The sequence below is a fragment of the Spermophilus citellus genome, assembly GCF_964194105.1.
Source record: "Spermophilus citellus genome assembly, chromosome: X".
NCBI classification, from domain to species: Eukaryota; Metazoa; Chordata; class Mammalia; order Rodentia; family Sciuridae; genus Spermophilus; species Spermophilus citellus.
In genome coordinates this window covers 40,737,868-40,752,301 of record NC_138190.1, presented here as the reverse complement: position 1 = coordinate 40,752,301, position 14,434 = coordinate 40,737,868, and the positions used below count along the sequence as shown (strand labels likewise).

General features: G+C 46.7%; 1 protein-coding gene across 1 annotated transcript; it reads left to right on the top strand.

Annotated features, from left to right (window-relative positions):
• Positions 1-3,217: 3,217 nt before the first annotated feature.
• On the top strand, positions 3,218-10,158 carry CFP (complement factor properdin). The gene is made up of 9 exons (XM_081278127.1): positions 3,218-4,384; positions 4,471-4,621; positions 6,166-6,341; positions 6,793-6,963; positions 7,095-7,286; positions 7,489-7,662; positions 7,915-8,106; positions 8,264-8,375; positions 9,949-10,158. The coding sequence occupies exons 1-9, from the start codon at positions 4,321-4,323 to the stop codon at positions 10,103-10,105; spliced, it is 1,389 nt and encodes a 462-aa protein (XP_081134253.1). The 5' UTR covers positions 3,218-4,320; the 3' UTR covers positions 10,106-10,158.
• Positions 10,159-14,434: the final 4,276 nt, after the last annotated feature.

The following is a 14,434-nucleotide window of genomic DNA, read 5'->3' as shown; positions in this document are numbered from 1 at the left end:
GGCTGAATGGGTGGATGAGCCAGCATCTAAGGAACCAGTTTTGTGCATAGATAGGCAACTTTTTGTGAAAGACCTTTTTCAAGCCTGTGAACCAAGGACTCAGTGTGGTGGAAGCACCTTGAGAAGAAATGTGGGGTGAGGTGAGGGAGACAGTGTCTGAAGATGGTGATACTGTGTGCATCTGAGTCTTCCTGGAAGGCTGTAAGAGGCTACAATTAGGAACTGTGGGGGCGTGTATAAGTGGCGTAAGTAAGAAGGGAGGGGAGAGATAGTGACTGTGTGTTCAAGAAACTTCTTAGTGGTGACTGTAAATGAGTGACTATTTGTGTGAGAAAATGGCAAGGCAAATGAAATGGTTCATATTGTGAGAGAGTGTGACCGTCTTTGTGTATATGTGAAAAACTGGTGAGAGAAAATATTGGCGATATTGACCAAATGAGACAGGTTCTAAGATGTGGTTGGGTGTGTTTGAAACAGCTAGCAGGAGACTGTCGTGGCACTAGGGATCAATGGTAGAGAAATGACTCCCTAAGTGACAGTGTCTGAGTGTATGAGTATGTATGTGAACCTGTTCATAAGAGACTATAGTAGAAGCTGTACATCCAGCTTCTACACTGTGTGTGTATGTATGGGTAATAAAATAAAGCACAAGAGAAAATGAGACCAAATGAGACAGTGTATGAGTGGTCATGGATGGAATGTACCAGACCTAAGAGAAAAAAAAACTGCCTTTGTTTGGCCTCTTCCGCTACAGGCCTCTTCCGCTCAGTCCCCTCGTCTGGCTTTTCCCAGTTCTCCAAAACTTGAAATGCTGGGGTTCCCCTTGGTTTTGTCTGACGCCCCCTTTTCCTCATGCATCTAGGTAGTCTTCTCTGGTCCCAGCACTTGACATAGGACTTTATCCCCCAAGATGACGCCCAGATTTTTATCTCCAACTCATACTGTTTCTCTTAGCACTTAACCAGAATCTCAGGTTTCATTTGTTTCATTTATTGATTTGCTCAGCAACCATTTATTGAGCATCTTCTGTTTGCTGGTACTCATCTGATTCCCTGCAAACCCAGCAGTTAACAAACCAGCCTAAACCCCCTGCCCGAGTGAAGCTAATATTCAGTGAGGGAGACTGACAAGAAACAGATAAATACATTATATCAGGCAGTAATGTGGTAATTAAATAAGACAAGTCTCTAGCTCTTTGCTTAAATAAGGAATCTGCCGAGTCATTTCAATGCCTAAACGTGTGTGGGAGAAAATGAAAGTGCCGACAGTTCTCATCCACAGGGAATCCTAAGTATTTATGCAGTTTAGGAACAAAGGAAATATCGATTATAACATTATTACCAGGGCAACAGGTGATTAAATAAAACAGCCAGGCAGAATTGCAGGTTTCTTGGGGAGTTTGTTTTCACTGGGTAACACAGAACTGACAGTTGAAGTCTTAGAATCTTAACAAGACCCATTGTTCAAAGCAAACATTCAGAGACAGGCTTATATTCTCAGAGACAGGCTTATATTCTCAGAGAACAGAGTACACCTGTAATGGATACAAATATTCACACACACCTTATCACCCAGAAAACAAGAGCAGTATTCTTGAGGAACTTGTTTTCAACACCTGACCAAATTCTTTTCTCTTGTTTTAATTTGTGGAATGGTATTCTTTCTCCATGAATGCAAGAGAAATTAGGCATTGCTTTGCTATCTTTATGCATATACGTATACACACACACACACACACACACACACATATATATATATATATATATATATATATATGAAATCTCCATACATCCATATCCTTGCTCTCTTTTTATATATAGATAAGTTGTAGATGGACACAATACTTTTTTTTTTCTTAATTTTTCTGTGGTGCTGAGGATCAAACCCAGTACCTCACACATTCTAGGCAAACACTCTACTACTGAGCTACAAGCCCAGCCCCTGCCTTGCTATCTTAGGTTCCTTTCTTGTTAAAAAGATTGTTTTTATTTTTATACATTTTGTAGTGCTAGAGATGAAACCCAAGGCCTTGCATACACTAGGAAAGTGCTATACTGCTGAGCTATATCCCCATCCCACAAGATTGTTGTTTTTGAAGTAGGCTCTGGAATTTGACTTGTTAGGGCTTATGAAAAGCGAAAGTAGGGGCACAGTTTTACCTGCAAGGAAAATGGGCTGAAAAGAAGTTCATTATTAACAGTAAAAGAAAGCATGTAGGGGCTGGGGATGTGGCTCAAGCGGTAGCACGCTCGCCTGGCATGTGTGTGGCCCGGGTTCGATCCTCAGCACTACATACAAACAAAGATGTTATGTCCGCCAAAAACTAGAAAATAAATATTAAAAAATTCTCTCTCTCACACACTCTCTCTCTTTAAAAAAAAAAAAAAGAAAAAGAAAGAAAGCATGTAGAATTGTTTTCTCTAGATGAGACCCACAAAAATAAAGAAGGCTCAAGGGACCAGTGTGCTGGTTCTCAAAGTATGGCCCCCAGGGTCACCTAATGTGAAATGTGCATTTTTATTTTTTTTTTTATTTTTTGGTACCAGGGATTGAACTCATGGGCACTTAATGACTGAGCCACATCACCAGCCCTTTTTTTTCAATATTTTTTAGTTGTAGTTGGACACAATATCTTTTTTATTTATTTATTTATTTTTGTGTGGTGTTGAGGATGGAACCCAGGCCTCACACGCCCTAGGCACTCTACCACTGAGCCATAACCCCAGCCCTTTTTATATTTTATTTAGAGACAGGATCTCACTAAGTTGCTTAGGGCCTTGCTAAATTTCTGAGGCTGGTTTTAAATTAGTGATCCTCCTGCCTCAGCCTCCCAAGTCTCTGTGATTACAGGTGTGTACCACAGCACCCATTTAAAATGGCCATTCTTGAGCCCTACTCCACACCTGTGGAATCAGAAACTAGGATGGAACCCAGTGATCTGAACTTTATCAAGCCCTTTGGTTTTTTTTTTTTTGATTTTTTTGTTTGTTTGTTTGTTTTAAAGAGAGAGGAGAGAGTGAGAGAGAATTTTTAATATTTATTTTTTAGTTCTTGGCAGACACAACATCTTTGTTGGTATGTGGTGCTGAGGATCGAACCCGGGCCGCACGCATGCCAGGCGAGCGCGCTACCGCTTGAGCCACATCCCCAGCCCTTATCAAGCCCTTTGGGTGACTCAGATGCACACTGAAGTTTGAGAATCACTGGACTGGAGAGTAACAGGGATATCATCCAGGAAGGGTAGCTGGAAACAGTCACTGTGAAGGAGATGGTATTTATTGTCCGTCTCTCCTTTTAGAGTAGAAATCACTCATGGGTGAGGATTTTTTTTTCTGTCCTTCCCTCTGTTCCATATAATGCTAAGAACTATATCTGGCTTCCAATAGGTGTTCAATAAATGTTCAGTGAATCAACTCAGCAAACACAGGACACCTCCTATATGCTAGGCACTGTTTTAAGGATTTCTAAATATCTTAACTCCCAATCTTCTCAACAAACCCACATAACTATGTCATAGGTGCTTTCTGTGTATACATTTTACAGAGGAGGAAGCAGGCAGGAGGAGTGGTACCTGCCCAAGGGTACTCTGATTAAACATGGCTCAGCTGATTTCCTCCTATTCACCCCTGCCCCAACCCCTGAAGGTGTCCTTAGCTGGGCCCCCAGGGCAGTGGATATCCCCAATTCCACCCTTTCTGAATCCTTCCCCACACCCTGCCACTTCCCCTTCTCACTTCCCTTGTTGTAACCTCCTCCCATATGCTGACCACAGGGAACCTCACTTTTAGGAAAGAGGAGGGTGGGGTTAAGTCAGGATGGAAGATGAAGCAATTGCCACCCATGAGGAGGGCCAATGTCATTTTACCCTTGTTTAACACCCCCATGAGCTTGACCCTATAGTGTGGTCAAGATTGTACATTTTACATACAGGGAAACAGACCCAGAGAGATTGAAGTGACTTGTCCAAGGTCGCACATCAATAAGATTCATCCTGCTCTAAACGCTGAAGCTCCATTGCCTTTCATTAAGAACTTGTCCAAGAAGTGAGGACTGAACACTAAGGTTGCTGAGTGGAGCAGAGAAACAGCGTGAGGTGCTGGGGATTGGGTGACAAACAAAACAGAACCAAGGGTAACACAGGAAATGGAGAGGAGAGAGAAGAGGAGGAGTCTGAGGGAACAAAACAGAGGTCAGAGCTCAAGAGGCCTGCATGATATCCTTCTAGTTCCTCCTGTAGCAGGTTCCTCTTTCCAGAAGCAGGTCAGCCCAGATAAAGCCAGACCTCCTCACTGGTGAGGGCACAGGGGCGCCACGCTCAACATGACTACCCGAGCGCAGGCCCCTCAGTCACTGTTGCTGCTACTGCTCACCCTGCCAACCACAGGTGAGTGAGTGGGAGCCCAGCTGTCCCCCTGGGGGGCTCAAATCCACCATGCTCCTGACCATTCCTTCCCCCTGGTCCTGTTACAGGCTCAGACCCTGTGCTCTGCTTCAGCCAATATGAAGAAGACTCTGGCAGGTGCAAGGGCCTCCTAGGGGGAGGCGTCAGTGTGGAGGACTGCTGTCTCAATGCTGCCTATGCCTTCCAGGAGAGTGGCAGTGGGCTCTGTCGGGCATGCAGGTTCGGAGGAACCTGGGGTTGGCAGGGGGCAAAAAGGTCCATGACTCAGAACTAAGCTCATCCTTTCTCTGGGACCTCCAATGGTGACTCTGAAGGCCATGATCATAACCAGCTGAGGGTATATCAACCTTGGCACCATTGACATATGGAACTGGAAACTTCTTTGTTGGGGGTGGCGGGCGAGTGCTGACCTGTTCCTTGTAAGTTATTTTGGAACATCGCTGGCCTTCCACTATACTCTAGGAGCAACACCTACCAGTTGAGAAAACCAAAACTGTCTCTAGACATACCCAAATTTCTGAGGGCAACTCCAGTTCCCTAATTGTGATGACAGCTCATATTTATCGAGTGCTTACTGTATATAGAAACATCTATACATGGAAGGGGAGGAGTTTGGGGGAATTCTGAGGGTAGCTCCAGGCCCCTAATTATGATGATACCTTACATTCCTTGAGCATTTCCTCCATACTAAATGCAATGCAGGGGTTTCTAGAGTAGTTCTAGTCTCCTAATCATGATTTCCTATAGCTTACGTGTATGGAGCCTTACTATATTCCAGATGTATTTCCTGTTATTTCCTAACTCCTTACCATATATTTCAGATACACTACAGGGATGAGGAGGTTGTTGTTCAGGGGTGGGGGCGGTTTCCTGGGGATTTATCCCAGAGGTGTTCTACCACTGAGCCACATCCTCAGTCCTTTTTTATTTTATTTGAGACAGGGTCTTACTAAGTTGCCAAGGCTGGTCTCAAATTTGAGATCCTCCTTCCTTGGCCTCCCAAGTTTCTGAGATTACAGGTGTGCACCACCATGCCTGGAAAAGTTGGGTATTTTTGAGAGCAGCTCTTGCTTGTATCTAGTCTTGTTGGCAGGTCATATCTATTTAGCATTTGAGAGCATACCCTTACTGTGAAGGGGATGGGAATAGATCCAGGGTATTTATTTATTTATTTATTTATTTATTTATTTAGGAGTGGGGACTCAGGGGTGCTCTACCACTTAGCTACATCCCAGTCCTTTTTTTAAAGTTTTATTTTGAGATAGGGTTTCACTAGTTTTCTGAGACTAGCCTCAAAGTTGGAATCCTCTTGCCTCAGCATCCTAAATTACTGGAATTACAGGTATGCATTATGGCACCTGATGATCCAGAGTATTTCTGAGGGGATGTGTGAACTCATTGGCACAATGACTCCTATTAAATGTTTCCTGTCTGCCTGCTACTGTGCAGGGCAATGGCCACTTGGGTTTCTGGCAGCAGTTTGGACTTCTAGTCCTTAAGGTTGCTTACTGTATCCCTGGCTTTGTCCTTGAGGATTTCCAGGGGTAACTTTAAGGCCCTGGTTATGAAGGAAAGTGACATTTATCAAGCACCTAACTATGTGCCCACCTATTCTCATTCAATTCTGCAGTATCCCTAAGTGGTAGGTACACTTGGATCCATGCTACACATTTACACAGCACCCACTTATGGGCCTGCTTCTAGAGTTCCACATGCCATCCTGTCAGCTTGTACAAGGATAGGACATGTGTACTTCTCCACAGGCTCCCACGATGGTCACCATGGTCCTCATGGGCCCCCTGCTCAGTGACATGCTCTGAAGGCTCCCAGCTGCGACATCGGCGCTGTATGGGCAGAGGTGGTCACTGCCCTGAAAAGGTGGCTCCTGGGACCCTTGAGTGGCAGCTACAGGCTTGTGAAGACCAGCCCTGCTGTCCTGGTGAGGAGGATCAACAAGGCGGGCAAGCACTCCCCGTCACCTGGCCCCAGCACCAAAAGAATCAGTGCAGAGGCCCTGAGGATGAGCCTGTGCCTGATGCTGCAAGGACCTGAGGGCATTCTGGTGACTGGAGGAGAGTGGTGGGAGGTGAGGCTAGAAAGGTGAGGGAAGCTATGGTGAGGACATTGACTTTAATCAGTGATTTGGATTGTGGGCAGGGTAGAAACTCAATCTTACTGGGTTTGGGAAGATGACCAACTGTACGACAGGGGTCAAGCAGAGGAACCAGGATGAAAGGTGCTGCTGTAGTCCAGATGAACAGTAATGGTGGGCCAAGTCTGGGGTCATGAGATGTAGGGACAGGATTAGCTGATATGGGGCACATAAGAAAGCCAGGAACACTGATTGACATCTCTGCCTCTATACCATCTGCCCTTCTCCTCTCCGACAGAGATGGGTGGCTGGTCTGAATGGGCACCCTGGGGGCCTTGCTCTGTCACCTGCTCCAAAGGAATCCAGACCCGCAAGCGACTATGTGATCGCCCTGCCCCCAAGTGTGGGGGCCACTGCCCAGGAGAGGCACAGGAGTCAAAGCCCTGCGACACCCAGAAGGTCTGCCCCAGTGAGTGAAGGCAGCCACAGGACACTGATGGGGGCACCCAGGGTGGGTATGTGGAGTTTCAGCCAGGAACTGCCAGGTAGAGAGGATTCAGCAAGCCTGACCATGTGTACATCCTCCCACTCCTACCACAGCACATGGGGCCTGGGCTGCCTGGGGCCCTTGGAGCCCCTGTTCAGGCACCTGCCATGGTGGACCCCACAAGCCTACAGAAACACGAAGCCGCACATGCTCTGCACCTGAGCCCTCCAAGCAGCCTCCTGGGAAGCCCTGCCCAGGAACAGCCTATGAGCAACGGGGCTGCACTGGCCTGCCACCCTGTCCAGGTACGTGGGGATGAGGCTGCTGACATGGGCCTCCTCCAACAAGCCTTTTGAGTCAGGGCACAGATGGTCTGTCATTTCAGGGAATAGAGTTCTTATACCATGTGAGAATGGAGGCTTTCATATGGGGACAGTCTGTCTCAGAGTCTAGGGGCTGGGGGGATTGGGGTGGCCTTTCTCTTTACTCCCTTTACTCCTCCAACAGTGGCTGGAGGCTGGGGGCCATGGAGCCCTGTGTCTCCTTGCTCTGTGACCTGTGGCCTGGGCCAGACCCTGGAACGAAGGACATGTGATCACCCTGTGCCTCAGCATGGGGGCCCCGCCTGTGTTGGTGATGCTACCCGGACCCACATCTGCAACACAGCCATCCCCTGCCCTGGTCAGTACTAGGAGGTATCATGTCCATGCTTCAGGTCTCCACCTCCTGCCCATCTGTTGCCCAATTCCTATTACTGGGGCTTTCCTGCCTCTAATTCGTCCTTTCTCCATCCTCATGCCTTAGTTTCACCTGTGGTCCCCCATTCTCACATCTGATCACCCCCACTCTCTCTAACAGCTTTTGTTCCTTCCCCTGAGCTCCCTTCATTTACTCCCTAGTTTGATACAAGCCCCTGTTAACCTGTCTGTGCAGTGGATGGACAGTGGGAAGCCTGGGGAAAGTGGAGCATCTGTTCCCGCCTCAACTTGAAGTCTATCAGCTGTGAGGAAATCCCAGGCCAGCAGACACGCACAAGGACCTGTGTGGGCCGCAAGTTTAATGGACAGCGATGTGCTGGGAACTATCAGGATATCCGACACTGCTACAATATCCAGAACTGCCTCTGTGAGTGCCCCCATAGACAACACTGTGAGGGTGGGCAGCCCACAGAGGGGCAAAGACTTCCACCTGTGCTGTGGACCACCATGTCCCTGCAGTCTCCCTCTTGTCTTCCCACTGAGACCTCCAGTTCTCACTCTGTGATCCCCTCTCCTTGTTACAGTGAAAGGCCAGTGGTCACAGTGGAGTACCTGGGGATTGTGTACACCCCCATGTGGACCCAACCCCATCCGTGTCCGCCAGCGCCAGTGCACAGCCTTGCTCCCCAAGTTCTCGTGAGTGAAGGGGAAATGGGTGCCTGGGAGGGAATCATGATGTTGAAGGTGGGAGAGTCAGACCCCCAACTAGGGCTTCCACCACAGGGTCTAAGGTGCCTACCTTACTGAGTGCCATCTCCCAGCCGCAGGAAGAAGCAAGAAATTAAGAGGAGAAAGAAGATACTTGGGGAGAATTCACAGCCTCTGTGCCCTTTAGTCACTCACACAGTCACTCAGCTGTTCTCCCATTCGCTCAGTCCTTCATGTGTCCATTCCTTCTGTGTTCTGGGTTACCATTCTTTGAATTGCCCAGTCACCCATGACTCCAGTCACTCCTTTAGCATCTTACTGTCCTTTTAGGCCATAGTTACAGAACCCAGATCCATGAATTCCTCCAGGGACCCAGGTGAGCAGAGCCCTGACAGAATGCATACACAGAACAACTGGTGCATGGCAAAGGGACTGACACCATATCCTGGGTCCAGGAAGTTGATCATGGCTTCCTGGGAAGGCAGGGGTCAGAAAAGATATTGCTGGCATTAAGACAGTGAGCACGGTCTAAAACACAAGTAAGTGGCCACACTAAGTGATCACTGGTGACTAGAGTGGCCCAAGTGTGGGAGAAGGTTAAAATACCTATCCCTTCCTTATTTTCAGGTACATCAAGCTACTTGTTAAGCAGGCTTTTTCAGCTCTTGGAAGGCCTGGCATCTGGGACATGATCTTCTAGCTCTGGGGTTCAGAGTAGGTCCCAAAGATGAGTTAGAGGTGTTGAATGGAGGTGCAAAGGACTTGAATAAGTACGAGGATGAATGAATGAAGGACCAGCTGAAAGAATTTGGGATGGAAGTGAATGGATGGCTTGCTTAGTGGGAAAAATAATCCAGGCAAAGGTCTTTCCGGACATGGGACTGAGTTTATATAAAGTGGAGGGAGCAGAGACATTGGCTTGGGGCAGGGACTTGGGCCTAGCATCAAGGCCTTGAATATCAGGACAAAACATTTGGGTTTTTTCAGGTGGGGAATGGGAAAAGATAAAGGATTTTAGAGGTAAGAGAAGGTAGCTCCTATCAACAATTAACACCCACCAGCATTTATGGAGCACTTACTCTGTGCCAGGCACCACTCTGAACACTTTACCTGAGTTAATTCATGTATCCTCACTCTGCCTGATGAAGTGTGTATTGATATTATTATTCCTATTATTACCATTTTGTAGATAAGGGAAACAGGCACAGGAGAGCTAAAGAAATAGCCCAATATCATATCTAAAACATAGAGCTGGGCACACAGTGGGCACTCATTAAGATTTTTTTTTTTTTTGGTACTGGGGATTGAACTCAGGGGTACTCAGCCACTGAGTCACATCCCCAGCCCTGTTTTGTATTTTATTAGAGACAAGGTCTCACTGAGTTGCTTAGCACCTCGCTGTTGCAGAGGCTGGCTTTGAACTCATGATTCTCCTGTCTCAGCCTCTCGAGCCACTGGGATTACAGGCATGCGCCACCATGCCCAGCTACTTATTAAGAATTTACTGAATGCATTCTTGCCTTCCCTGAACTTCTTTCTTCCATTCCCCTTATCATCCCAGGCCCACTGTTTCCACGGTCGAAGGTCAGGATGAGAAGAATGTGACCTTCTGGGGGAATCCACGGCCAATGTGCGAGGAGCTGCAGGGGCAGAAGCTGGTGGTGAAGGAGCAACGGCCATGTCTACATGCACCTGCCTGCACAGACCCTGAGGAATAGAAATCCTAATATCTGTTGCTTCTACTCTGCTCCCCTTACCTCTCAGACTTCAATAAATCATCCTCTTGGGGCTCTTCTAAGTTTCCTTAAAGGAGGAAAAGCAACCTGACCCCCTCCCCCAAAGTGAGGCAATAGCATCTTCTAGAGGAAAGTCACAGCAGCCTATTATGGAAAACAGTATTTTCCACTGTGGCTGCTGCTTAGAAGGTGTAAAAGTAAGTGTCAAACCCCAACTTCCCTTTGCCACTGCCCTAATGCTGTCTTGGACCCTCTAGTACCCAAGGACTGCTCAGCACGTCCCTCTGCAGAGCTTTGCTTTGTGGATTTCATGATTGGCTATTCCTTCTGGCAAGTACTTCTTGATTGGCCAGAATTCTGGCTAGTTGTTATCTCCCTGCCTCCTGAAGCTCCCTAAGTTCCCACCCACCAGATCCTCTCCACCGGCCAATTCCCTGTCAATCTACCATGAACAGCGGCAGAGGCGTGGCCAGTGTTGGCGCCCTGCCGAGCTAGCACCTGCACCCACCCACTCCCCAGCAGCCCAGTTCCAGCACCACAATTACCAGTGACAAATAGCTTCGGGAGGCTGGGGGCGGACTGAGGAAGTGGGTATGATGTGCTTTGAGCTGAGGTGAGGGTATAGAGAAGTTAGAGTCAGCATCCGTCTGGAGGAACCCCTAGGACAAACCCAGACACACATTCCTCAAGCAGTTGTTCATTTCACTCAACACTTAAGCGTCTGCTGTATGCTAAAGCTAAGTTTGGGCATCTGGGATGGAGGAGGGCTGGTAGAAGGAGAGGACATCTGAACCAGGGAACAGACTCAGAATAGGCATTCCTTTCATTCGAACATCTATTCAACACTTAACGCCTACTGTATACTAACAATAGTGCTGGACATCAGGGGACACAGGAAAAAAAAGAGGAATCAGAGCAGCACGTGCCTGCACAATGAAGAGAAAAAAACCCAGACCCCAGTGCTCTTAGCATTTGCTTATTAATTTACCACTCACTGAATGTTGAGCCCCTCCTGATGACCCACATAGGGATCATTACAATAATTATGGCAATAGCCAATACTTAGAAAGTACTTACTGTGTGCCCAGTAGTGTCTTTTTTTTTTTAAAGAGAGAGTGAGAGAGAGAGAATTTTAATATTTATTTTTCAGTTATCGGCAGACACAACATCTTTGTTGGTATGTGGTGCTGAGGATCGAACCCGGGCCGCACGCACGCCAGGCGATCGCGCTACCGCTTGAGCCACATCCCCAGCCCAATGTGTCTTAAGGCTTTCCATAAGCATGAACTCATTTAATCCACAACAAACCCATGAGGGTCATTATTTTTCTCATTTTGCAAAGGAGAAACTAGCCACAGAAAGGTAGTGGGCTAGACATTTTCGAAGCACCATGGATTGTGGTGCTTAAATATCAGAAGCAGAGTTCAAAACTGTGCAGTGGATAGAGAGGACCCCTCTGTGTGAAGTGTCAGGTAAGAGATTTGAGACACCTGGAGTCTTTGTCAGCACCCTTATCTGACTTCTCTGGATGGACTTCCCATTATGTAAAATGGGCTAATGGGTGGGTTGAAGTGAAGACGCGTCAGTGAGTACTTGGTCATTTTGGCAAGACTAAGTCAAAGTGAGGGTTTCTGGTGGCTACTACAAGGTGAGAGAGAGAGGTGTGTATAAGAAAATGGCAGCTCTGTGTGTGCATTATGAGGTACATATCTTTGTGTGTCTATATGCTATAGACCTATGGAGTTGTGCAAGAATTAAGAATGTATTGAATATATGTAAATGGTGTGAGGTTACAACTGTGCATGTGTCTTAACTGTGAAATAGAGCATGTGTGTGTGTGTGTGTGTGTGTGTGTGTGTGCACGCGCATGCGCGCGCACATTAAGGTGGCATAGATATGTATGTATAGATGTGTTCCTAATTAACAATGAGGAAAATCATTCTTGGCCTTTCCGTATGCTCATTCCTGCTGAAGAAGATGGAGACAATGTAGAGAAGCCTTACCTCTCTGCCTCCAGGAGTTAAAATACTCCTGGGGGGAATCTACATCTCCCACAAAACAGTCTACAAAATATTACTAGCAATCAAATCACCTGGAGGCTACAAATAAATACTAGGAACCTGGGAACCAGGTCCCTAGGAAGAGGCATAGCTTGAAGACAGTCCTAAGGAGCCAAAATTTAGGCCTAAAGGAGCCAGAGAGGTCTGCAACTGCTCCTGTTCCCCAGAGAGGTCATCACAGGACCTACACAGCTTTTTTTTTAATATTAGCAGTGGAAGCACATATTTCAAAATATTCAAAGAAACCAATTTGTGGGCAGTTCCCATTTGGAATGCCAAGAGTACATCCTGGAGGGAGGAGGGAAGACCAGCCAAAGAAAAGGCCTGGAAATGGGACTGAAGATGGATGGGACGTCAGATACAGTAAAAAGGATGATTTAGGTGATGTCTAACTTGGGGACTGTGGGAGCCTAGGGAAGAAGAAATGGAATTTGAGTGGGTGGTTCCTGGAAACTGGCCAAAGGCAGTCCCCTGAGAGAGGGAGAAAGGGAGAGGGCATTCCTAGCAGAGGTTACAGCACATGCTAAAGTACAGAGATTGCGGGTGATCATCACCTTTTTATGATAGAAAAAAAATGTCAGGGGATTTAGTCACTTTCCCAACCATATGGTGAAAGTCTGTCTTGAACTCAAGCACTGTGACTCCAGTTCCCACACTATTGGTCTTAGGTCAGTGATGGATGAAGCAGAATGAACAAATGAATAAGTGAATGATTAACCTGAAAATCCCCCAGGCAAAAGACTCCAAATCTGCCTACTTGGATTATCTTCTGCCACCTCATCTGATCCGTTATCATTGCTCAATACATTAAGGCCCTATACAATATGGTCCCTGCTAACCTCTCTGATCTTGTCCCCTATCATAAACCCCCTCATTTTGTTCTAGTCATACAGGCATTGACTGTTCTATCTTCCTCCACTCCCCCCCACCCATACTAGGAATTGACCCCAAGGGCACTCTACCACTGAGCTACATCCCTAAGCCCTTTTATTTTTGAGACAGGGTCTCACTAAATTGCTGAGGCTGGCTTTAAACTTGCAATCCTCCTGCCTCAGCCTCCTGAGTCTCTTGGATTACAGACAAGCTCCACAATGCCCAGCTTCCTGGCACATTCTTTTAAAAAAATATATAGATGAGGGCTGGGGTTGTGGTTCAGCGGTAGAGTGCTCGCCTAGCACATATGAGACCTTAGTTCAATCCTCAGCACCACATAAAAGTAAATTAATAAAAAATAGATATTGTGTCCAACTATAACAAAAAAATAAAATATTAAAAAATATATAGAGATGGTAAACTGAACATGACCCTTTGGGAATAACCTGGAGTTCTTGGATTCCCTTATCTGTAAAATGGAAATTATATTATCCACCATAGGATTGTTGTGAGGTTTGGATACAGTCAGTCAACAAACATTTGTTTTTATTGAAGTCAGAATCTTACAGGTTTGACAGAAGGGCTCCTAAATCTCATTTGCTCATGTGCAGATATTATTTGGCATCCTGCCTCTGTGGAAACTTTTCAAGTGCAGGGGAAGACAATCATGGACACTAATGACACCAAGTTTGAGCTGTGTCCAGAGAAGAGAGATGGGGCATGTAGACTGAGTGCTGTATGTGGGAATGGGAGAGCAAATATGCATCAAGGCTAGTGCTACAAGGAATATGTCTGTGTTGCATATCCTGGTGTCTCCATGATCATCTGTGGGTACATGTTTTGTCTGGGTGTCCACGCTTGTGTGAGCTTTTACAGGTCTCTGTGTGTCAGCATGTTGTCCATGTATGTATGCATGTGTGTACTCAACATGCTCATGTGTTAGTTACACTGAGTTTATGTCTGTATACTTAAATGGGTGTGTGTTCTCTGTCCGAACATGTCCCCATGTTCCTTTACTTTTGTGTGTGTCATTCCTGTGTGACTCCAGACCCTCGGCCACTGGAGGCAAGGGTATGTACACTGCCCAAGTCTCCACCTCCACTTATCTGGTGCTGTCTACACTGCCCCCATGCCCTTCTCTCTGCATAGCTAAGACTGTATGGACATGGGAGATTGATCTCCGCGCGGGACACTGCGTGTGACCTCACTCCTCGCTGCGGGGGTTATATCTCTACTTTTATGTCTCCGAGTGTGACTCCACACCCACCCCCCAAATACCTTACCTCGTGAATATCAACACTGGAAAAGCCCAGTATTTGGGGTGGGGTGAGGTTCTTGTATATGAGTGCAAGTGGATGCAAGAAACAGGATGAGGTGG